The 24,721-nt window shown below is 43.4% G+C and overlaps 1 protein-coding gene across 5 annotated transcripts in view; it reads left to right on the top strand.

The window, feature by feature from the left end:
• gpsm1b (G protein signaling modulator 1b) overlaps positions 1 to 24,721 on the top strand; it is a 248,192-nt gene that overhangs the window by 119,041 nt on the left and 104,430 nt on the right. For all 5 annotated transcript variants that reach the window (XM_069885288.1, XM_069885278.1, XM_069885306.1 and 2 more), the window contains 2 exons: positions 4,072 to 4,195; positions 21,974 to 22,089. In XM_069885288.1, the coding sequence (XP_069741389.1) occupies positions 4,072 to 4,195; positions 21,974 to 22,089 (240 nt within the window). The remainder of the gene's footprint in view (positions 1 to 4,071; positions 4,196 to 21,973; positions 22,090 to 24,721) is intronic.

Genomic DNA, 24,721 nt, shown 5'->3' with positions numbered 1-24,721 from the left:
TTTATGTGTACGACCCTCTATTTTAATGCATACATCAGGCCTCCTTTATGTTTTGTTTCCCTTGTGAAAATGATATCACTTTCCTAATCTAGCAGTCCAACTCCAGAATCATGGCATTCACTTGGATCATTATTGTCTCAATCCATGCAAAATCTTTCCATTATTTCATATTATACAGTGAATTTTTGTTTTGCTTTCCCTTCACTAAAGTCAATCTTTAATGCTTTGGCATTTTTATGTTTGCACATCTTCATTTTTATCACTTTAAATTTATTGGAATTAATGTGTACTTAACAGTAATCTTGCTGTGAGAAAGTAATAAATTCAAATTTATTCATCTAATTTTAAATAAGTGGATTTTATCTTCTCCCCTTCCCCCCCCGCCCCTCCAAGAAACCACTGGGCTAATTTTTTGGAAACACATGACTACAATGTTAACCCTGTTTATTATTCTTGGTAATTCATTCATGATTAATGTCAGCAAGTTTTGAAATGAAATTTATCCCAAAATCCACAGAACTCTTAAAAACCTTATCAAATTGTTATTTAAATTCAATATCCATCACTTAATCCTCGATTAATAATACGGTTCCATCTTTGCAATCAGAATAATTTTCTTACTTTCTCTGTGGTGAGGGAACTGAACCTCAGTGTAAACAAAATTTACAGCCTGCAGATTGTTAGAAAACTGACGTAAAAACAGAGAATGCTGGAAACACTATGAAGGTCAGGCAGTATTTAAGACTCGGAGATGTGATGCTTTCTCATCTTTTACTTCTATTAGACAAACATGGCTACTGAAACACAGGGTTCTCTATGTGGAAGGGTGACATCATAATGTGGGTGTCATGATGTCCAGCAGAGAGCAGGCTTATACCCAACACTCTTTTCCCCCCCCATGCAGTAAATGCTAACTGGGCCCCTTCTAACTAATAAGATTACATCAGGCCCAGGACTACAAGTGAGAATTAGAATACATCTCATGAGTAATTATAATTATAAAAGGGAATGTATTTAATAATAATCAGAGAGCATAGTTCTTAAAGCATTCAGGTGTCTTCTTTCTCTTTTGGACCACCTCGGCGTGGTTAGCTGTGCCAGTCTTTGCTTGGGACCTGTAGATAGTCGGGTCGCTGGTTGAGTTGGCAGCAACTGCCTGTCTTTGTTGACCTTTGATGGCGACTGTCTGTCTTCGCTGCCCTCCTGTCGCTTTAGAAGCAGACATTTAACTCTGATATGTCCTTCTGTTTTGCAATGGTTGCATTTAGAATTTTTGAAGAAACAGTTTTCTGGTCAGTGGTTGTATTTTCCACAACAGAAGCATCATTGGTGGGAAGACCTCCTGACCATTATGTCTGGTTGACCCACATCTAAGTTTTTATCTGCCATTTCAGAGCTGCAGGCAGTTCTGTATGCAATATGTAGCATAATGTCTTCATCCATTGCTAATAATTTTTGTCTTGCTTGGTGATTTGCCAGCCCCATCACTAATCTGCTCGAAATGACAGTGCTCTGCCAGTTTGCACAACGATGCCAGGTATTCACTTACTGTTTCTCCTGGTGTTTGTCACCTTTCGTAGAATCATTGCCTTTCTGCCATAACTGGCGGTTTGCAGCTTAAATGGTTCCTTCGAGCTGTGCATAATTCGTTGAATGTCTTAGTCCCTGGATCCTCCGGGGCCAGCAGGATCTTAAGGAGGTTGAATGTTTTGCTGCCCATAATACTGAGAAAGAGGGCACGTTTGCATTTTACTTGACCTTCCACAATATTGTGGGCTACACAGTAGTGGTTAAGCTGTTCTACATAGTTATCCCAACTTTCTTCTGTTTCATTGAATTCCCCAAACTTTCCCTCCACCATATTGGCGCGCTTTAACCTTGATCTTTTGGCGGGAACTTCTTGGGGTTGTTAGGTAGTAATTCTCTACCTTCTGTTGTTTTCCTTGTAACAGTTGGTGCATGGAGTATGTGTAGGGTTCATTTCATTCTTTTTCCCCACTGTTGTTTATGTACCCACACAATTAAGACTTGGAGATGTGATGCTTTCTTATCCTTTACTTCTATTAGACTAACATGGCGACAGAGACACAGGTGAGATATATATATATATATATATCTTTGTTGTGTGTTACAAACAATGTGTGAACATGCTCAGCAGGCCAGTCTATACTAATGGAATGAGGGGAAACTGAGCCAAAGTCAAAGATGGGTGATTTGCAAAATTGGCCAGTTCTGTTAGAGACGAAGAGTGAGTTACTTAAATTTTGAAAATTTAATTTCAAGTCCACAAGGCTGCAGCATGCCCGGACTGGAGATGCGTTGTTGTTCCTCAAGCTTTATGAGTTTTAATATTTTTGTTCAGGTGCTATAATTTTAAATTGGAACTAAATCAGTGGTTTTCACCCTTTTTCTTTCCACTTACATACCACTTTATGTAATCTCTCTGCCATCGGTGTTCTGTGATTGGTAAGGGAATGCTTAAAATGGTATATGAGTGGGAAGGGAAGGTTGGGAACCTCTGCTCTGAACCCAGTTACTGAAATATTTTGCTTGAGAAAAATTGTCATTGGCCCATTTCCTTTGGAGTTATGAAACCATGCACATAACGAGTTAATTAGGTACAATTAAAACTGTGGTTTACAAACTTTTTCTTTCCACCAACATACCACCGTAAGCAAATCCTTACAAATCACAGAGCACCTTTGGCATAGGGAATACTTAAACTGGTATGTGAGTGGAAATAAAAAGATTGAGAACCACTGGACTAAATGGTGACAGTACAAAATTATATTGTGTTAGTTTGGGTATCTCTGAAAAATATACTTTGCTGCATGCAATTTTCAAAGACTGGATCAATACACTCACTCTGGTCTTTTATTCACTCCTGGTTGGGAACACAATGCTTGCAGCCGCATTCTAATGGCCTTGTAAATTCAGTTGATGTTACTTGTTTATTATTATTATGTGATTAATCGTGGCTTTCCTTGATTCTTTATGTCTCGTGGGCACTTTGTTCATCGGGCTCTGGGCTACTCTTGTTTTCCATGATAAATATACATGGATCTTGCTTGTCCTCAGCACCACAACAGTGTATGGTCATCAAAATTGAATTCCCAGAATTAAATATTGTGATGCACATAAACCAACTAGATACAATTAATATAAATGTCAAGACAAGTTTTATACATTCAGAGGATGTTGGTTAGGAAAGAAATAATGGGACTTTTCAAGCCAAGACTTCAGTGTAAAATTTAAAGGTCTAATTAAAGAAGTTGAATATTTGAATTTGCATCCTCAAAGTTAATTTGTTATTGAAGGTATGTTGATTTTAATACTTTTGTCCCTTGTTCATTTTTGATGTTTTGTTCTTTTTGCTTTTTCGTTCTCTTTATATTTTCTCCCTCATTTTCTCCTCTCTCTCTCTCTCTCTCTCTTTCTCTCTCTCTCTCCCTTCTTTGTTTATGTCCCCTACTTTCCAATCACTTTTAAAAAATTTTTGATTTTCTTGTTTTTTTTCCAATTCCAGTTTTCCAATTTTTACTTTCACCCTGTCCTGGGCCTTGGTTGCAGGGCAGACTGTGAATTATCTTCAATGTCAAACTGGACCACCACTATCAGTGATCAAGAAAATTGTTGGATCCAAACCTCTACAGAGATGAAATGAGACACATGTTCAAATTTCTGGATGATATAAAACAGTATTTGACATTCTGATCTCCACCAAATATCTACTGGTTAATAAAGTTCAAAGTTAATTCTTAAAGACTTGCCATACTTATAAGTTCAAACTAATTTAATTTGAATTAGACTCTTTTTGCTGATGTGAATTTTCTGTTGCCCTGGTCATCAACATTGCAATATTCATTGCAAAACCAAACAAGTACACCCAGAAATAATGCCAACACTATCATCTCTCTGGATTTGGACAACAGATGTAAACCATTTGAAGCTCATGTTAAAGTTCCTGAGTTCCAAATGTATTAGTTTGTTTCAACAATGAATATAATTTTCTGCATGGTTTGACTTTATATTTTCTGTGTTTGTGATTCTTTTATTTCCTGTCTCATTTAGGATGAATCTTAAAATTGTCAAAGAATTGGGTGATCGAGCCGCTCAAGGCCGCGCCTATGGTAACCTCGGCAACACACATTATCTTTTAGGAAACTATTATGAAGCGATCATGTTTCACAAAGAGGTAAACAATCAATTCTTACATTTTACTGCAATGATTTGAAATAAAGTTTTGTTAAGAAAATGGTGAATGGTTAATATTGAACAATTTCAATGGATGATTTCAGGACTAAGTTTTTTTGCACTCTCATTTCATGATGTGACTCTCGAACTATGTTCTTGTGACTCTACATTAGATGAATTATAAAATGTGACCCACTGTGGAACAGGAAGGAGCCTAAGACGTGTTTGTTAAGTGCTAATCAGCATTGCTGTGCCATTGCTAATTTATTGTAGGTCGGACAATTTGAAGCAGGAGTGAGTCTCGGACATTGGGTCAATTTAAAAACAAGCAATTAATTTAACAGCAAATGTAATCAATTTGTATAGTCTAGTTAAAGGACATATTCGACAAGCAGCCTGCAATCTATTTACAAAAGAGGCTTTATGAACAATTGTATTCTGAACTGAAACTGCAACTTGCACATCAGAGGGTTTCTCCAATAAAATACTGTCAGATAAAGAAACTTCGGTAATTTTTTGTTCAGACTTATTCCTGGTTCCTTATCACAATACATGATTGGAGGGTAAATGATCCAATGATTGACAATCTGATGTTTGTTACAGCAAGAGTGCTGGAATTTGGAAACTGCACTAATTAATAAATAGATGGGGTTGCCAGATTGATGATTTGGCATTTGTGTTGGATGATGAAGACTTTGCAGTTAAATTTCTACACTGTGTTCATTGAAGACTCATTCAGCTGACACCACCTCAGCATGTCACTAGCTGGAGAAATGTCGATTGTAGTGTCTGAGCAGTTAGAACCCATTGGATTAAAGAGATGCACTAACTATAAACTTAGATTATTTTAAGATGAAAAATTCATTACTTGAGCCACTTGTGTCCAGAAAGAAATTAAACACACATAATTGTTGGATAACTGATTTTTTTTTCTCTTGTGGTGGAAGTGAAAACATAATCTCAATGTAATTGAAAAGAAAACAAAAAATAAAAATTCTGAAATGGCTGTTCTAAAGTACGTCCTGTGAAGGGACAGGTCAGATGCGAGATGAACTTGGATGAAGCAGTGATTCAATGATGCAGTGGAAAGAGAAATGTCATTGTAAAAGAAGACAGATTTATCCTTGTTACCTTTGTAGCCATCAGCTAAATATATTTAAACAATGATATTGATGGTCATGAAGAGAAACTTGATAGACCCCAGAACAAGGGGCATTGCATATAAATGGAGATTTTGATGAAGATAAATTATTTCCTTTACCACGTGGATTAGTAACTTGAAGTTTAAAATAATTGAAAAAAACAAGGAGGAGACATCCAGAGAAGAATGCTTCTTCAGAGAATCTATAAGATCTGGGAAGCATCACCCAAAAAGATGGTAAAGTTAATTTTCATAGGAACTTGAAATGGTCAATTGGACATGCATATACATGAGCAATATATAGAGTATTGGAGAATAACCTGCAGTCTGGAGGTGGGGGGGGGGGGGGGGTGGGGGACAAAAACAAAGACAGTTCCTTGAAATTGGATAGTCTTGGGCTGCAGGAGGTATTGATCAGGTGGTAAATGGGGAGGTCACACAGTCAGGGATCTCTATTATAAGCTATAGTTGGTATGTTATAGCAAGTATAGTCCTCGCAAGTATTGTAAAACAGAGGGTTGATGATGTTCAAGGATCTTTGGGGTGGCATGGTTGGCATAATGGTTTACGCAACGCCTTTACAGCACCAGCAATCGGGATGGGTTTGAATCCCACGCTGTCTGTAAGGGATTTGTACATTCTTCCTGTGTCTTTGTAAGTTTTAGCATCCTAAAAGCATCCAGTTTGAAACGTACTGGGGGAAGTAGGTTAATTGGGTGTAAACTAGGCTTCACGGACTCATGGGGTGAAATGGCCTTTCTTCTTTGGCTTGGCTTCGCGGACAAAGATTTATGGAGGGGTAATGTCCATGACAGCTGCAGGCTCATTTGTGGCTGACAAGTCCAATGCGGGACAGGCAGACACGGTTGCAGCGGTTGCAAAGGAAAATTGGTTGGTTGGGTGTTGGGTTTTTCCTCCTTTGTCTTTTGACAGTCTATTACAGTGCTATATGTCTAAACAAATTTAAATTTAAGGATCTGTGAAGGAGGCAGCACTTGTAGATCAACTGCTTAAGAAGGCAAAGAGGATAATTGTTTTCATTAATCAGGACGTAGAATACAAGAGCAGGGAGCTTACTTGCAAGTTTGTAAGATACGAGTTACACCACAGCCAGATACCATTTATAGTTTTGGTTACTTCACAATAAAGACTTGGAGAGGGGTGCAGAGGGTAGGTCTGTAATGGAGCTTTTCAGTTATAAGGCGAGACTGGATAGGTTGGGCTTGTCATCTTTAGAGTGGAAAAAGCTGAGCGGAAATCTGGTCAAAATTCAGTCCTGTGTTACGGAGGAGATGCTATCCTCCAAAACGATGCATATCATTATTTTCGTAGCGCATTTGATAAAAGTTGACAAACTTTGTTATGCATTTTGTATTTATTTTAGTATTCTTCATTAGAAATTTAAGGAGTGAATTTTTCGTCCATATGGTGATGATTTGTGAAATCTGTCAAGGCAATTTTCTCTTACCCAAGCTGGCATAACATGGGACACACTGTCAGCTCAATCAAGAGCAGCAGAGAAATAGTAGACAAAGGAAATTATCAGCTGTCGGAGCCAAAGGTGTATTGTTTTTGTTGTTGGTTTTGCTGCAGGCGGTGTCCTGTGATCCAGAGGTGGAGCACATTCTGTTTCTTCCGGTGGTTGGCGCATGAGCAGGGCTTCACGGGATTTGACAGTCATTAGACTGGTATGGCGTGATAGAGACAGGGAGGGTGATTAGGGCTCCAATATTTTCTGTTGACCATTGCCATCGATGTTACCACAGTCGTTATCACGTTTCGTACAGCGACTACGTCACGTTACGGGTCCTTTTGTGCTCATTAATAAACAGTTTAAAAGACATCTGAACTTCGCTATGAATTTGTTCCAACACATCACAGTTAAGAGCCTACTTAACCTCTGAATGGCCTTTTCCTGGATAGTATTCGCTACATTTTGGTCAACAGAAAATAGCTGCATCTGCGACAGAACTGCATGGATGGCTTGTATCTCGGAGTTTTCGATTTGTAATGTAGATAAATATTGGGAGAGTTTGGTAAAATTAGAGTAGGTTACATACATATACACATTTTAAAACAGATCTTATTTGAAATACTGAAGAATTCATATTCAGTGAACTTTACAAAAACTATGGAGAAAGCTATGCACATTTCACAAGTAGGTGCTAATGGAAATGATGTCGTCAAATGAATAGACTGGAGACAGGTCATCTGTGTTGAACTTTTATACAAGGCTTCTGACCTTTCTGCAAAGTGCACAGCAAGGTCACTCCTGAGAGGTTTGTTTACCGAAGACAACAGATGGGAGTAAAAGACTAACTCCTATTGTTTGCTGGAGAAGGTGGGGGTTTTGTGGCAAGTGAGGGAGTCACATGGGCTTTCTAGCAGTTGGAAGATGAAGAGAGAGAGAGAGACTGAACAGTCACAGCTGAAGTAAGCAGGAAAAGCTTGTGGGAACTGAAACAGAAGCAGCAGGCTTGTGTTTGTGCATTCCTTCTGTGTATTTGTTGCAAGTTTGAACACAGTTTGGATATACTGCTGCTTGTCCATTGGAGACTGTTGATTTTGGGCTTGTGTGGTGCATGCTTGGTGCTCCAGCTCAGCGGACGGTTGGAAGGAGCCGCTGCTGGTGTCACCGCTGAGGTGCGATGTATCACAGACACAGTTCATAGATTTCAAATCAGAATGGAAGCAGCGGAACCTAGATATAAGTGGTATCAAAAGCGTTCTCGTTGAGAGACTGAAAAAGACAATGGAAGAAGAGGTGGCTTTGGTTGATGGGAATGAAGACCTTGTAAAACCACTGCAGATGACATCGACTGAATTTAAAGTCAGCAACTTGGAAATGGCTGGTGTGTCGCAAAATGGTGGATGAAAATGCAAAGGATGTGCTATTCCAACTGGAAAAAGAGTCAAATATTAAGGCATCATCTAACATGCAGGATGAAATACAACCAGGTAACAGCGTGTCAAATGTTGGAAGCAAAAAAAACAAGCAAATTCTTCTGGATCAAACTCCAGAGTTTCTAGAATTACATCTGGACACAGAAAGGGTCCAGAGCTGGTCTTGTTGTATGACAAAAATTACTTAATGATATGCCTTGGAAGAGGAGCTGGAAGCAAACATTGCTGCTATTATGGCCAAAGTGAAGGTACTTGGAGCCTCAAAGGGATCTGGAGTGCCTGATGGTATAGAGTCATATCTTGAGAAAGGACAACAGGAAAAGAAACACCTAATGTCCAGGCAAATCCTTTTGTACCACAGTTAAAATACATGCATACATGGGTGCATGGCCATGCAAAGGACTTAGACAGACATGTTTTGGTTGAGCTCTCCATCATGAGAATCAAAAAGATGGTTAAAATCTCAAAACCAAGAATCTTTTCACCAAAAGACCAATGCAGCAAAAACAAAAACCAAGGAAGTTTTGACTCATCCAGGAACAGCCTGAAAGGGAGTGGCACAAGAATGGCCTTGGGACTACTGGACCTCAGCAGAACTGGGGAATTGGGACACGATCTAAATATTATCTTGGAGAAAATGGAAAATCTGTGTAACCACTTTATAGCCGTTGAAACTGCAATGAGAGACGTGTCAGAGAGTATAACTGAATTTAAAGGATTGTTGAAGATTGAATGCAATGAATGGCCCAAGTGGAAATTGACCTGGTGAAAACACAAGAACTTCAGCAGAGGTAACAATGTCCGAATTAATGGGTTGAAAGAGGGGATTGAGTGGTGAGAACCGGTGAACTTTGAAACCTGTATCCCACAAATGTTGGGAGAAAATAAATTCAAAGAAAAATTACAAATAGAAAGGGCTCACCGGACCTTCGGACCAGAAGAGCCAATGATCAATGAATATGACTGTCCTGGTAAGACTTTTGAGTTACTGGGAGCAGCATATGATTACTCTAAACAAAACAATGGTCTGCCTGAGATTGACCATCTTTCAAGATTTTAGTTCTACTTTGATTAAACAAAGGAAGGAATTTGAAAATGTAAAAATATGTATGTTCTAAAAATTTGAAATTCTCGATGATATATCCCGCCAGTCTGAGGGATGAAGTAGCGGAAGGTAATTGCCGATTTTTAAAAAATTTCAAGACTAAGGATGAGGTAGAAGATTTTTTACGAAGATAATGAAGAGATTAAGGTTGTCAAATAAGAAGACTGAGAAAAATGTTTACACTTGGACTAATAAAAGTTGTATTTTTGAACCTTGTTAAAAAGGAAATATCGAAATGTTTGCGGAGAGCTCAAGAAAAAGAGTGAAAACTTGATAAAAGTCGTAACAGGGTGGAGACTCCATTCTAAGGGCGAGAATGGCACCAGGAGAGAAGCATTTTTACAAGTTGATGCTAAAGGGAGGTGTTCTTCTTCCTCAAAAGATTCTGTGGGCTTTTATCGTGCGCTTTCGAGATTTTCTGTTTACGTCACCATCAGGGCAGGGATATTGTATGTTTCTTAAAGGGGAAAGATCACTATCATTTAAACAACAGAAAAGGTTTCACTATAGACGACACTTTCCTTATTTTAAAATATCCTAATTTCAGAGTTTCATCTTCCAAAGAGTGCACTGCGATATCCCAACTTTCTATCTCTTTCATCCAACAAATCAAACTCTGGCTGTTACTTTATGTAGTTTTAATTCATTGATAGAACAGATAAACATTTTGCATAGCTTCACCACAAGACTTTCATAATGATGAATAACAAAGCATTTACTGTATGATAGAGATACAAAAGCTATTTAAAGAGATACAAAAATTCAAAGAAAAATTTATCGTGCTCACGTTTCCTTAACATGTAGAAAAAGAGCAAGCAGTTCCTCTGGGTGAATATAACGACATATCATAGTCACTAGGGTGACATTACAAACAATAGTTCTCTTAAAGAGAGGCACAAATTCTTTGGCTTGGCTTTGCGGACGAAGATTTATGGAGGGGGTAAAAAGTCCACGTCAGCTGCAGGCTCGTTTGTGGCTGACAAGTCCGATGCGGGACAGGCAGACACGATTGCAGCGGTTGCAGGGGAAAATTGGTTGGTTGGGGTTGGGTGTTGGGTTTTTCCTCCATTGCCTTTTGTCAGTGAGGTGGGCTCTGCGGTCTTCTTCAAAGGAGGTTGCTGCCCTCCAAACTGTGAGGCGCCAAGATGCACGGTTTGAGGCGTTATCAGCCCACTGGCGGTGGTCAATGTGGCAGGCACCAAGAGATTTCTTTAGGCAATCCTTGTACCTTTTCTTTGGTGCACCTCTGTCACGGTGGCCAGTGGAGAGCTCGCCATATAACACGATCTTGGGAAGGCGATGGTCCTCCATTCTGGAGACGTGACCCATCCAGCGCAGCTGGATCTTCAGCTGCGTGAACTCGATGCTGTCGACCTCTGCCATCTCGAGTACTTCGACGTTAGGGATGTAAGCGCTCCAATGGATGTTGAGGATGGAGCGGAGACAACGCTGGTGGAAGCGTTCTAGGAGCCGTAGGTGGTGCCGGTAGAGGACCCATGATTCGGAGCCGAACAGGAGTGTGGGTATGACAACGGCTCTGTATACGCTTATCTTTGTGAGGTTTTTCAGTTGGTTGTTTTTCCAGACTCTTTTGTGTAGTCTTCCAAAGGCGCTATTTGCCTTGGCGAGTCTGTTGTCTATCTCATTGTCGATCCTTGCATCTGATGAAATGGTGCAGCCGAGATAGGTAAACTGGTTGACCGTTTTGAGTTTTGTGTGCCCGATGGAGATGTGGGGGGGCTGGTAATCATGGTGGGGAGCTGGCTGATGGAGGACCTCAGTTTTCTTCAGGCTGACTTCCAGGCCAAACATTTTGGCAGTTTCCGCAAAGCAGGACGTCAAGTGCTGAAGAGCTGGCTCTGAATGGGCAACTAAAGCGGCATCGTCTGCAAAGAGTAGTTCACGGACAAGTTTCTCTTGTGTCTTGGTGTGAGCTTGCACAATGGCGTGAAGCAAGGCTGTGTTCTCGCACCAACCCTCTTTTCAATCTTCTTCAGCATGATGGTGAACCAAGCCATGAGAGAGGCACAAAATTAACTAAGAATCAAAAACACAAGGTTTTAACCTTTACACTACTAAACAATATTTGTTTAAAAATTGGTATGCATAGAATGTTAAAGTTTATTAGTCTTAATGTTAATGGGCTAAATGGGAAGGTGAAGAGGAAACAAATTTGGCACACTTTAAAACAAAAGGCAGATGTAGTTTTTCTACAAGAAACATCTTACTCAATTGGAACATGCTAAATTAAAAAGATGGGTGGAACAAATAATATCGTCTTCATTTGGCTCAAAGGCAAGAGGAGTAGCAATTTTTAATTAATAAGAATATACCAGTAATAATAGAAGCCATAGCGACTGACCAAACTGGAAGATTTGTAATGGCACATTGTAAAAAAATTTTATGTAGAATCAAGGATGTTTATGAATATCTATGCATCAAATTATGATGATGAAGCCTTTATGGAGGGTATCTTTTAAAAAAAAGCAGTGTGATGGGTTATAATATATTTTATACATATGTGTGTGTATGTGTGTGCGCGCGTGTTTTTAAATGAGAGATATTGTGGGGGGGGGGTGTTTAGTGTAGGTCACCACAAATAGAGAAACACTTCACAAATGACATCTCATTTAAAATGCAAGAGCTAAGCATAAGGAGACTTCATGTCCACAGTTACTTTACAGAAACTTTAAGGAATGCCTATGGAGACTTCACAAGTAGGTCTTAATTGGACGGATGCTGTGGAGTAAATGGACTATAGTTTTGAAAGCAACAGATGACCAGGCTCAAGAAACTGATTCTGGTTCTGCAATCTTTCTGATTGCAGTTTATTGTTCTATGAGGGGTCATGTGGTTTTGCAAGCAGAGAGAGAGAGAAAAGACAAACAGGCTTTCTCAGAGAGAGAGAGAGAGAGAGAGAGAGAGAGAGAAGACAAACAGGCTTTCTCAGAGAGAGAGAGAGAGAGAGAGAGAGAGAGAGAGAGAGAAAATTCAGTTGGAGTTTTGCAGTGGCCTTTGGAAGCTGAGCATGACAAGCTGGCAGCTTGTTGAAGACTCCATTTTGGAAGGTGGGTTGTGAGTTCTGAGTTCAACCTGGTGAAAACACTTGTGATCCTTGCAAGAGAAAATGGCTGACTAGAATGTTTCACCTGAAACAAGAGGAACTCTGTGGTGACCTGGATGATCATTTAGAAAACCCTGAAGGGGCAAGTTTCTTCAGCAAGACACTGAAGTACTGATTGTGGGAAATCAGTTTGTTTGTGTCTAACAAGCAACAAATCTCTCTGAAACCAACAAGAACCTTCCTGAGTGGTAACCTTTAAGCATAAGAACCTGGAGAAAATTCATAAATGTTAAATTTTATGCACAGTACAAGAATTGCCTTGGAAGAGTGGGAAGTGAGATTGGACTGTAAATCAAAGAACTTTCCTGAACATACACCCATTACATACATGTGTGCTGAGAATTAGAAGGCGGTTAAGTTAACAGTAATAAGTTAAAGTTTGATCCTATTTTTATGTTTAAAGAAAATTAAAAGTAACTTTTGTTTGAGTAACCATTAGTCTTGGTGAATTTCTACTGCTGCTGGGTTTTGGGGTCCTCTGGGCCCGTAACAAAAGGTAAGACAAAATATATTGGTAGGGGGAGATTTTAATTTTTGTTTGGATCCAGTATTGGATAAATCAGCAAGAATGATAGCAAGGGCAAAAACTGCAAAAAATTCTTTATAAAGAATTTAAATTTGATTGATATATGGAGGTAACTTAACCCGGTAGAAAGAGACTATTCATTCGACTCAAGGGTGCATGATTCCCATTAGGATTGTTTTTTTTTAATGTCTTCCCAGTTAAAAAGTAGAGTGATTAAAAACAGAATATTTATCAAGTCTATCAGATCGCTCGCCATTAATTGTAACTATTGTGATAATGGGAAAACAAGAAAATATACATAGATGCCGTCTCAATGCCACACTGTTGAGAAGGAAAGAGTTCTGTGAGTTTATTAAGAAACAGATAGAACTGTTTTGTGAAACTAATCTCTTTTCCACCGATAATAGCTTTTTAATATGGGACATACTTAAAACTTAAAAGGACAAATTACTTTTTTTTTGCAAGTATAAGACAGCTTTAATAAACTAATATGTACACTAAGAGGTCTTGTCTCTCAGCAAGACGAACCTGGAAGGCTAGACTGTAGCTCTGGACTGCTTTATATACAAGGTCACCGGGATGACCCCTGGTGACGTAGTGGTGTAATTACATCTTCTTTGGCTTGGCTTTGCGGACGAAGATTTATGGAGGGGGTAAAAAGTCCACGTCAGCTGCAGGCTCGTTTGTGGCTGGCAAGTTCGATGCGGGACAGGCAGACACAGTTGCAGCGGTTGCAGGGGAAAATTGGTTGGTTGGGGTTGGGTGTTGGGTTTTTCCTTCTTTGCCTTTTGAAAGTGAGGTGGGCTCTGCGGTCTTCTTCAAAGGAGGTTGCTGCCCGCCAAACTGTGAGGCGCCAAGATGCACGGTTTGAGGCGATATCAGCCCACTGGCGGTGGTCAATGTGGCAGGCACCAAGAGATTTCTTTAGGCAGTCCTTGTACCTTTTCTTTGGTGCACCTCTGACACGGTGGCCAGTGGAGAGCTCGCCACACGATCTTGGGAAGGCGATGGTCCTCCATTCTGGAGACGTGACCCATCCAGCGCAGCTGGATCTTCAGCTGCTTGGACTCGATGCTGTCGACTTCTGCCATCTCGAGTACTTCGACGTTAGGGATGAAAGCGCTCCAATGGATGTTGAGGATGGAGCGGAGACAACGCTGGTGGAAGCGTTCTAGGAGCCGTAGGTGATGCCGGTAGAGGACCCATGATTCGGAGCCGAACAGGAATGTGGGTATGACAATGGCTCTGTATACGCTTATCTTTGTGAGGTTTTTCAGTTGGTTGTTTTTCAAGACTCTTTTGTGTCGTCTTCCAAAGGCGCTATTTGCCTTGGTGAGTCTGTTGTCTATCTCGTTGTCGATCCTTGCATCTGATGAAATGATGCAGCCGAGATAGGCAAACTGGTTGACCGTTTTGAGTTTTGTGTGCCCGATGGAGATGTGGGGTGGCTGGTAGTCATGGTGGGGAGCTGGCTGATGGAGGACCTCAGTTTTCTTCAGGCTGACTTCCAGGCCAAACATTTTGGCAGTTTCCGCAAAACAGGACGTCAAGCGCTGAAGGGCTGGCTCTGAATGGGCAACTAAAGCGGCATCGTCTGCAAAGAGTAGTTCACGAACAAGTTTCTCTTGTGTCTTGGTGTGAGCTTGCAGGCACCTCAGATTGAAGAGACTGCCATCCGTGCGGTACCGGATGTAAACAGCGTCTTCATTGTTGAGGTCTTTCATGGCTTGGTTCAGCATCATGCTGAAGAAGATTGAAAAGAGGGTTGGTGCGAGAGCACAGCCTTGCTTCACGCCATTGTTAATGGAGAAGGGTTCAGAGAGCTCATTGCTGTATCTGACCCGACCTTGTTGGTTTTCGTGCAGTTGGTTAATCATGTTGAGGAACTTTGGGGGGCATCCGATGCGCTCTAGTATTTGCCAAAGCCCTTTCCTGCTCACGGTGTCGAAGGCTTTGGTGAGGTCAACAAAGGTGATGTAGAGTCCTTTGTTTTGTTCTCTGCACTTTTCTTGGAGCTGTCTGAGGGCAAAGACCATGTCAGTAGTTTCTCTGTTTGCGCGAAAGCCGCACTGTGATTCTGGGAGAATATTCTCGGCGACACTAGGTATTATTCTATTTAGGAGAATCCTAGCGAAGATTTTGCCTGCAATGGAGAGCAGCGTGATTCCCCTGTAGTTTGAGCAGTCTGATTTCTCGCCTTTGTTTTTGTACAGGGTGATGATGGTGGCATCACGAAGGTCCTGAGGCAGTTTTCCTTGGTCCCAACAAAGCTTGAAAAACTCATGCAGTTTGACATGCAGAGTTTTGCCGCCAGCCTTCCAGACCTCTGGGGGGATTCCATCCATACCTGCTGCTTTGCCACTTTTCAGTTGTTTGATTGCCTTATATGTCTCATCCTGGGTGAGGACCTCATCCAACTCTAGCCTTAGGGGCTGTTGAGGGAGCTGGAGCAGGGCGGAATCTTGGACTGAGCGGTTGGCACTGAAAAGAGATTGGAAGTGTTCTGACCATCGGTTGAGGATGGAGATCTTGTCGCTGAGGAGGACTTTGCAGTCTGAGCTGCGCAGCGGGCTTTGGACTTGGGGTGAGGGGCCGTACACAGCCTTTAGAGCCTCGTAGAAACCCCTGAAGTCGCCAATGTCATATCACCACAATATCAGCCATAGCCAAAGGCAAGCAACTCCATACATGAAAAGCAGTCAGTATAATACACCTCCCCATTACACATTTAGGGTTTGTGATGGGAAAAGTGAGAGTGACTCCATTAAAGGTAGCACTATCCCTCGAATGAAGTTGACTGCTGTTTCCATGGTGAGCAGAGTAAACATAATGTGAAGAAAAGAGTTGCAGATGGAACTAGTAGACTCCATATTTTGGACCAATACTCCTCTGTGCTCAGATGCATCAACAATAAGACGACAAGGTTCTGAACTTTCATGGCAAACAGAGTTGCTGAAATTGACAAAGTCTCACGTGCACTACAGTGGAGACATGTTAACACATTTAAGAACCCAGAAGACATGGCTTCCTGAGGTTTCAAAGTCAAATCTTTTCTGAAGAAAGAAATATGGGTGACTGGGCCTCAATTTCTTCTTCAGACTTTGGAAACTCCTGATGATTGGAAGAAATTTCACCAAAAGTCTTTGAAATCAGGAGCATAGCTATAAATACTGCTCAGATAATGTCAGAAGAAGTGTATCCAGTGACCTGTTTAATCCATTACTTCTCATCCTGGACTCATTTGAAAAGGGCAGTAGATGGATGTTCAGACTTAAAGGACTGCTTCTGTATCGTAGAAGAAAGAGGAAACAAGCAAGCAGTGTTCTTGCTCAGCTTCAGCTAGATAACATTCATCAGAGAGATCTGCCACAAAAGGAGACAGGAAATCTTGAGATTCAGGAAAACTTTGTCTCACAGTTGAAGAGCTGGCTAATGCTGAATTGGAGATAATTTGCTTTTGCCAGAGGAAGAGATTTGCAGATGAAATCTCAAGTCTGAGAAAGGGAATGAATGTTAAGCCACATTCAGATTTACCCCTGGACAGAGTTTCTCCTCATGAACCTCCCTTTACATATGTTGCAGATGATTATTTTGGACACTTTGGAATCGAGCGTGGAAGGAATGTTGTGAAGGGCTATGGTGTTATTTTCTCATGTTTTGCAGTAAGAGTAATTCACATCAAAGTGGTATCATCAATTGATACAGACTCTTTCATCAATGCCCTTTGGTGTTTTACAGTCAGATGTGGTCAAGTGAAAGAACTACAATCCGTCAATGGCGTGAGTTGAGGGAGGCAATTGAAAGCTGGAATCAGGATCAAATCCATAATACACTGCACCAGAAAGGAATCAGTTGGATCTTCCATCCCCTGCTGGCTCACACCATGGAGGTGTATGGGAAAGATTAATTAGATCAGGGCAAAAGGTCCTCAATTTCACCCAAAATGTGCAAAGTCTTGACGAAGAGGATCTCCACACTTTTATGTGAAGCTGAGGCTATCCTCAAAAGTTGTCCAATCACCAAGGCTTCTACAGATCCAAATGACCTTGAAGCACTTAGCCTGAACCATCTTCTGCTCCTTAAGACTATGCCATCGATGCCATCAGGGCAGTTTCAGAAGGAAGACCATTGGTGGAGACAAGTTCAGTATATGTTGGACATGTTCTGGAAAAGATGGATGAGAAAATATCTTCCCCAAATGCAGGAACATCACATCAGGAGACATGGTGATCATCATGGACGATTCAGCACCTCGAAACTCCTGGCTAACTAAAAATTGTTGAGACCATCTGGACAAAAAGAGATTTGTATGTCTGGTTCAGATCAAGTCCAAAACTGGCTTTCTGAACAGACTCATCAACAAAGTCTGGCTTCTACAGGAGACAGAGGAACTTTGACAAGCCCCTTGTCCACGACACAGACTACAGACTTCACTGCTCCAGCATGGTGGAAAAGATTACTCATTTTCAAGGCTATGTGTTAGTAACCTCTGGCCTTATGAAGAATGAAAGATCTACATTCTATTGTAATATACTGTGTTATTTATAATTGTGTGATTATTACTTGATTCATAATAATTATGAGCTGGTATTGTAGGTGTATTGTTAATTGTTGTTGGTTTGGCGGTCAGATAAAGGGCATTTGGTTCAAATGTGGTTTAAATTCATAAAGAAATTATTTTCGCTATCCTTTTGGGCGGTGCTTCCCAGATCTTTTAAGCTCTCGAAGGAAACATTCTTCTCAGGTTTTCTACTTGTTCTTTTGCCTTTCATGGGGTAAAGGGTAGGAAAGAAGGAGGTGGTCTGAGGATGATTTTTTTTCTCTCCCGGAGGGTGATTGGAATGGTAGAATCAAGTAGTTGAATGACATTTCAGAAGTATCCAGAAGAGTATTTGAATTGCTGAGACATAGATGACTATGGACTAAGTGCTTGCAAATAGAATTTGAATACATTCTTTGGCTTGGCTTCGCGGACGAAGATTTATGGAGGGGGTAAATGTCCACGTCAGCTGCAGGCTCGTTGGTGGCTGACAAGTCCGATGCGGGACAGGCAGACACGATTGCAGCGGTTGCAGGGGAAAATTGGTTGGTTGGTGTTGGGTTTTTCCTCCTTTGCCTTTTGTCAGTGAGGTGGGCTCTGCGGTCTTCTTCAAAGGAGGTTGCTGCCCGCCAAACTGTGAGGCGCCAAGATGCACGGTTTGAGGCGATATCAGCCCACTGGCGGTGGTCAATGTGGCAGGCACCAAGAGATTTCTTTAGGCAGTCCTTGTACCTTTTCTTTGGTGCACCTCTGTCACGGTGGCCAGTGGAGAGCTCGCCATATAACACAATCTTGGGAAGGCGATGGTCCTCCATTCTGGAGACGTGACCCACCCAGCGCAGCTGGATCTTCAGCAGCGTGGACTCGATGCTGTCGACCTCTGCCATCTCGAGTACTTCGACGTTAGGGATGAAAGTGCTCCAATGAATGTTGAGGATGGAGCGGAGACAACGCTGGTGGAAGCGTTCTAGGAGCCGTAGGTGATGCCGGTAGAGGACCCATGATTTGGAGCCGAACAGGAGTGTGGGTATGACAACGGCTCTGTATACGCTTATCTTTGTGAGGTTTTTCAGTTGGTTGTTTTTCCAGACTCTTTTGTGTAGTCTTCCAAAGGTGCTATTTGCCTTGGCGAGTCTGTTGTCTATCTCATTGTCGATCCTTGCATCTGATGAAATGGTGCAGCCGAGATAGGTAAACTGGTTGACCGTTTTGAGTTTTGTGTGCCCGATGGAGATGTGAGGGGGCTGGTAGTCATGATGGAGGACCTCAGTTTTCTTCAGGCTGACTTCCAGGCCAAACATTTTGGCAGTTTCCGCAAAACAGGACGTCAAGCGCTGAAGGGCTGGCTCTGAATGGGCAACTAAAGCGGCATCGTCTGCAAAGAGTAGTTCATGGACAAGTTTCTCTTGTGCTTTGGTGTGAGCTTGCAGGCGCCTCAGATTGAAGAGACTGCCATCCGTGCGGTACCGGATGTAAACAGCGTCTTCATTGTTGAGGTCTTTCATGGCTTGGTTCAGCATCATGCTGAAGAAGATTGAAAAGAGGGTTGGTGCGAGAGCACAGCCTTGCTTCACGCCATTGTTAATGGAGAATGGTTCAGAGAGCTCATTGCTGTATCTGACCCGACCTTGTTGGTTTTCGTGCAGTTGGATAATCATGTTGAGGAACTTTGGGGGGCATCCGATGCGCTCTAGTATTTGCCAAAGCCCTTTCCTGCTCACGGTGTCGAAGGCTTTGGTGAGGTCAACAAAGGTGATGTAGAGTCCTTTGTTTTGTTCTCTGCACTTTTCTTGGAGTTGTCTGAGGGCAAAGACCATGTCAGTAGTTCCTCTGTTTGCGCGAAAGCCGCACTGTGATTCTGGGAGAATATTCTCGGCGACACTAGGTATTATTCTATTTAGGAGAATCCTAGCGAAGATTTTGCCTGCAATGGAGAGCAGCGTGATTCCCCTGTAGTTTGAGCAGTCTGATTTCTCGCCTTTGTTTTTGTACAGGATGATGATGGTGGCATCACGAAGGTCCTGAGGCAGTTTTCCTTGGTCCCAACAAAGCTTGAAAAACTCATGCAGTTTGACATGCAGAGTTTTGCCGCCAGCGTTCCAGACCTCTGGGGGGATTCCATCCATACCTGCTGCTTTGCCACTTTTCAGTTGTTTGATTGCCTTATATGTCTCATCCTGGGTGAGGACCTCATCCAGCTCTAGCCTTAGGGGCTGTTGAGGGAGCTGGAGCAGGGCGGAATCTTGGACTGAGCGGTTGGCACTGAAAAGAGATTGGAAGTGTTCTGACCATCGGTTGAGGATGGAGATCTTGTCGCTGAGGAGGACTTTGCAGTCTGAGCTGCACAGCGGGCTTTGGACTTGGCGTGAGGGGCCGTACACAGCCTTTAGAGCCTCGTAGAAACCCCTGAAGTCGCCAATGTCCGCGCTGAGCTGGGTTCGCTTGGCGAGGCTAGTCCACCACTCATTTTGGATCTCCCGGAGTTTGCGCTGAAGATGGCTGCATGCGCGACGGAAGGCTTGTTTCTTCTCTGGACAGGACGGCTTTGTAAGGTGAGCCTGGTGGGCAGCTCGCTTCTTTGCCAGCAGCTCCTGGATTTCCTGGCTGTTTTCGTCGAACCAGTCCTTGTTTTTCCTGGGGGAGAAGCCCAGTACCTCTTCAGTGGATTTCAGTATGGTAGTCTTCAACTGATCCCAGAGGGTTTCAGGGGATGGGTCCGTGAGGCGGATTGCATCGTCGAGCTTTGCTTTGAGGTTTGCCTGGAAGTTTCCTCTCGCTTCGTCTGACTGCAGGTTTCCAACATTGAACCTCTTTCTGGGGGCTTTACTGTTCCTGGGCTTTGGCTTGAAGTGAAGGTTGAGCTTGCAGCGAACCAGCCGGTGGTCAGTGTGGCATTCCGCACTGGGCATGACCCTGGTGTGGAGCGCATCTCATTTGTCACTTTCTCGCACCAGGATGTAGTCCTGAATACATGAATAATTGATAATTGACATGGGCCTGTTAGGCAAACAGCTTGCGCTTGTGCTGAATGACTGGATAGTGGAGCTTGTGCTATAAGGTTCAGTGCTTGGTTGAAGATGAGGGAAGAGAATTGGTAAGAAATGGCCTTTAACTTGACAGCAACATTTGAATCTTTGGGTGATAAGTGTTTGTTTCTCAGTTGTGCTCTCATTAGATGAACATCTGGACACATATTGAATGTCAGGTAGTGATAATTTTAGTTTTCTCCCATTATTTATTTTTATTATCCTCCTACAAGCTGTATCTTTGTTCCATTTACTTTGGGTTTCACTCTTTTATAACATGAATGATTTCAACCAGAGTTTGGAGCCTGATTATAAGCCTCACTTGGTCAGGCAAAATTTCTGAAGTACAGGTAGAAGCTAATGAGGCATTGTACGCTGAAGGAAAGGATGCTCATTGAATTGCATGGTCATGCAGCACAAAAAGAATCAATTCAGCCTATTATGCCTGAGTTAGCTGTTCAAAACAGCAGTACTGTGAGACCCATTCCTGTACCTGCTTTTTCTGCATTCTTCTAGTTATTTCAACCTTTACCTCCCATTTTGATTTGTGAGCTCCAGTCATCACAGTTCACTCTCTCTTTTACCTTTTTCACTCTCTCTTTTAACTTTTTCCCCCACATGTTCTTTTGCCCCTCATTCGAAATCTATGACCACCGTTTAACAATCTGGACAGCAAATGATATGGATGTCTTTCAGCTGTTGGAAAGCTGGTTACCACTTCTCCCTGGCACTCCCGAGGTTTTGAGCGATGCAATTCACATCAGGATCTTTCTTCATTCCCACCTCTCAATGGCTTGAGTCACATTTGCCCACATTTAATGGTTCCCAAAAAAAATAGCATATTTTGAGACTTGGGCTTAAAGAAAGTGTCGTCTGGTGGTAATACACATGTAATTAAACAAGGAAACGTTGAACATTTGGAGAAGGTCTTAAATGTTTCATTAGAAATATTCAAGTGATTTATCAATATGGTCAGGGGAATGCTGGGCCAGAATTCTGCAGCATTTGCCACATGCTAATAGGGCCAACAAAAATGGCCTAAAATGATGGCTGTATATTTAATCATATTGTATCTGGAGAGAATGGCCTGTTTCAAAATGTTGTTAAAAGCAATGATTGCAGCAGTGCCTGTGAAGCAATAATTTTCTGGATCTCATGTGACAAGTGGAGATAATCATCCGTAGGGGGTGCTGTTATCAAATAAATTGGTGAACATCACAGGTGTCTGCTGTTTTCCACAAAGTTGTCATCCAAGGATGGCACTGATTTATTAGAAATCAATCGAATAAAAATAAGTAAACAATTATGAAAATCATTCGACAGTTTGGGAAGTAGTGAATATTAGAATGATTTTCCAGTTAATTTCAAGATTACGAGTGGATGTGATTTGATTTGCTATTCATTATTTTTCAGCGTCTTTCAATAGCAAAAGAATTTGGAGATAAAGTAGCTGAGAGAAGGGCCTACAGCAATCTGGGAAATGCACACATATTTCTGGGGAAATTTGATGTGGCTGCTGAATATTACAAGTAAGATGTTGCTCTTTGTTTCGTGATGAGAGTCGGCTTCTCAAATCTGTTCTATCATTTAATATCAAAGATAAACTTCCACCATAGATCCACTTTCCAGCATTATCCCGATATCTTTAGATTTTCTTTAGATTCAAGTAATGGTTAAGAAGAACTACATGAAGTGGAACTTGTGCTGGAAGTCATGATGGAATGTTCATCCGAAATGAAATGAGGAGTTTGAAATATGTGATGAAATGTTGCTGTATGCCACAGAAGGCTTTGTCATTTTGAACCAGACATGTCAATGAGATTTCTCACTGCCCCACTCGCTGCCGACCCTCCCCCCTCGCTGCCACCCCTTCTCCTTGTGCCCTTCCTCCTCACGCCCCTCGAAAACACCTCCTCACCGTCCACACTCCTCTTCACCCTCCACTCTCCTCCTCACCCTCCACCCCACTCTTCCTCACCCCACTTTTCCTCAACCCCCACTCTTCCTCAGCCCCACTCTTCCTCAGCCCCACTCTTCCTCAGCCCCACTCTTCCTCAGCCCCACTCTTCCTCAGCCCCACTCTTCCTCAGCCCCACTCTTCCTCAGCCCCACTCTTCCTCAGCCCCACTCTTCCTCAGCCCCACTCTTCCTCACCCACACTCTTCCTCACTAACCACATCCTCATCATCCACTCTTCCTCATCCCCTACTCTTCCTCATCCCCCACTCTTCCTCATCCCCCACTCTTCCTCATCCCCCACTCTTCCTCATCCCCCACTCTTCCTCATCCCCCACTCTTCCTCATCCCCCACTCTTCCTCATCCCCCACTCTTCCTCATCCCCCACTCCTCATCGCCTTTTCCTCACTCCCCACTCTTCCTCACCCCCACTCCTCCTCACACCCCACTCCTCCTCAAGCCCCACTCCTCCTCACCCCCCACTCCTCACCCACCACTCCTCATCACCCCCCACCTCCTCACCCCCATTTCTCCTCACCCCCATTTCTCCTCACCCCTTCTCTTCCTCACCTCCCTCTCTTCCTCAACCCCCACTCTTCCTCACCTCCCACTCTTCCTCACCTCCCACTCTTCCTCACCCACCACAATTCCTCACCCCCAACTCTTCCTCACCCCCCAGTCTTCCTTGCCCCCACTTTTCCTCATCCCCCCCACTATTCCTCATCCCATCTTCCTCCCCCCACTCTTCCTCAGCCCCCACTCCTCCTCAACCCCATTCCTCCTCACGCCCACTCCTCCTCACCCCCGAAACCTCCACACCACCACTCTTCCTCATCCCCACTCTTCCTCACCCCCACTCTTCCTCATCCCCACTCTTCCTCACCCCCACTCTTCCTCACCCCCACTCTTCCTCATCCCCACTCTTCCTCATCCCCCACACTTCCTCGCCCCCCACTCTTACTCATCCCACTCTTCCTCATTCCCCACTCTTCCTCGTTCCCCACTCTTCCTCATTCCCCACTCTTCCTCATCCACCACTCTACCTCATCCCCCACTCTTCCTCATCCCACTCCTCCTCACCCCCAACTCCTCTTCCCCCCAACTCCTCTTCCCCCAACTCCTCCTCAACCCACTCCTCCTCCTATCCCCATTCCTCTTCTCCCCATTCCTCCACATTCCCAGTCTTCATCACCCCCCACTCTTCCTCAACCCCCACTCTTACTCATCACCCACTCTTCCTCACGCCCACTCTTACTCAACCCACACTTCCTCACGCCCACTCTTACTCAACCCACACTTCCTCACCCCCACTATTCCTCATCCCACTCTTTCTCACCCCAACTCTTCCTTATCCCTACTCTTCCTCACCCCAACACTCTTCCACACCCCCACTCTTCCTCTCCCCCACTCTTCCTCACCCCCACTCTTCCTCACCCCCACTCTTCCTCAAGCCCACACTCTTCCTCAAGCCCACTCTTCCTCACCCCCACTCTTCCTCACCCCCACTCTTCCTCACCCCCACTCTTCCACACCCCCACTCTTCCTCTCCCCCACTCTTCCTCACCCCCACTCTTCCTCACCCCCACTCTTCCTCACCCCCACTCTTCCTCAAGCCCACACTCTTCCTCAAGCCCACTCTTCCTCACCCCCACTCTTCCTCACCCCCACTCTTCCTCACCCCCACTCTTCCTCACCCCCACTCTTCCTCGACCTCCACTCTTCCTCGACCTCCACTCTTCCTCGTCCCCCACTCTTCCTCGTCCCCGACTCTTCCTCGTCCCCCACTCTTCCTCGTCCCCCACTCTTCCTCGTCCCCACTCATCCTCGTCCCCACTCTTCCTCGTCACCCACTCTTTCACATCCCTGACTCTTTCTCACCCCACTCCTCCTCACCCCCCACAACTCCTCACCACGCACTCCTCATCACCCCCCTCCTCCTCATCACCACTGCTCCTCCTCTCCCCATTCCTCTTCTCCCCATTCCTCTTCTCCCCATTCCTCCTCATCCCCACTCTTCCTCACCCCCCCAACACTTCCTCAACCCCCACTCTTACACACCCGCACTCTTCCTCATCCCTACTCTTTCTCAGCCACCACTCTTCCTCACCCCACTCTTCCTCTCCCCCACTCTTTCTCACCCCCACTCATCCTCACACCACTCATCCTCACACCCACTCTTCCACACCCCCACTCTTCCTCAACCC

The sequence above is a fragment of the Narcine bancroftii genome, chromosome 1 (genome assembly GCF_036971445.1).
Source record: "Narcine bancroftii isolate sNarBan1 chromosome 1, sNarBan1.hap1, whole genome shotgun sequence".
Taxonomy (NCBI): Eukaryota; Metazoa; Chordata; class Chondrichthyes; order Torpediniformes; family Narcinidae; genus Narcine; species Narcine bancroftii.
The sequence above is the reverse complement of the archived record's forward strand: the minus strand, read 5'-3'. Positions and strand labels throughout refer to the sequence as shown.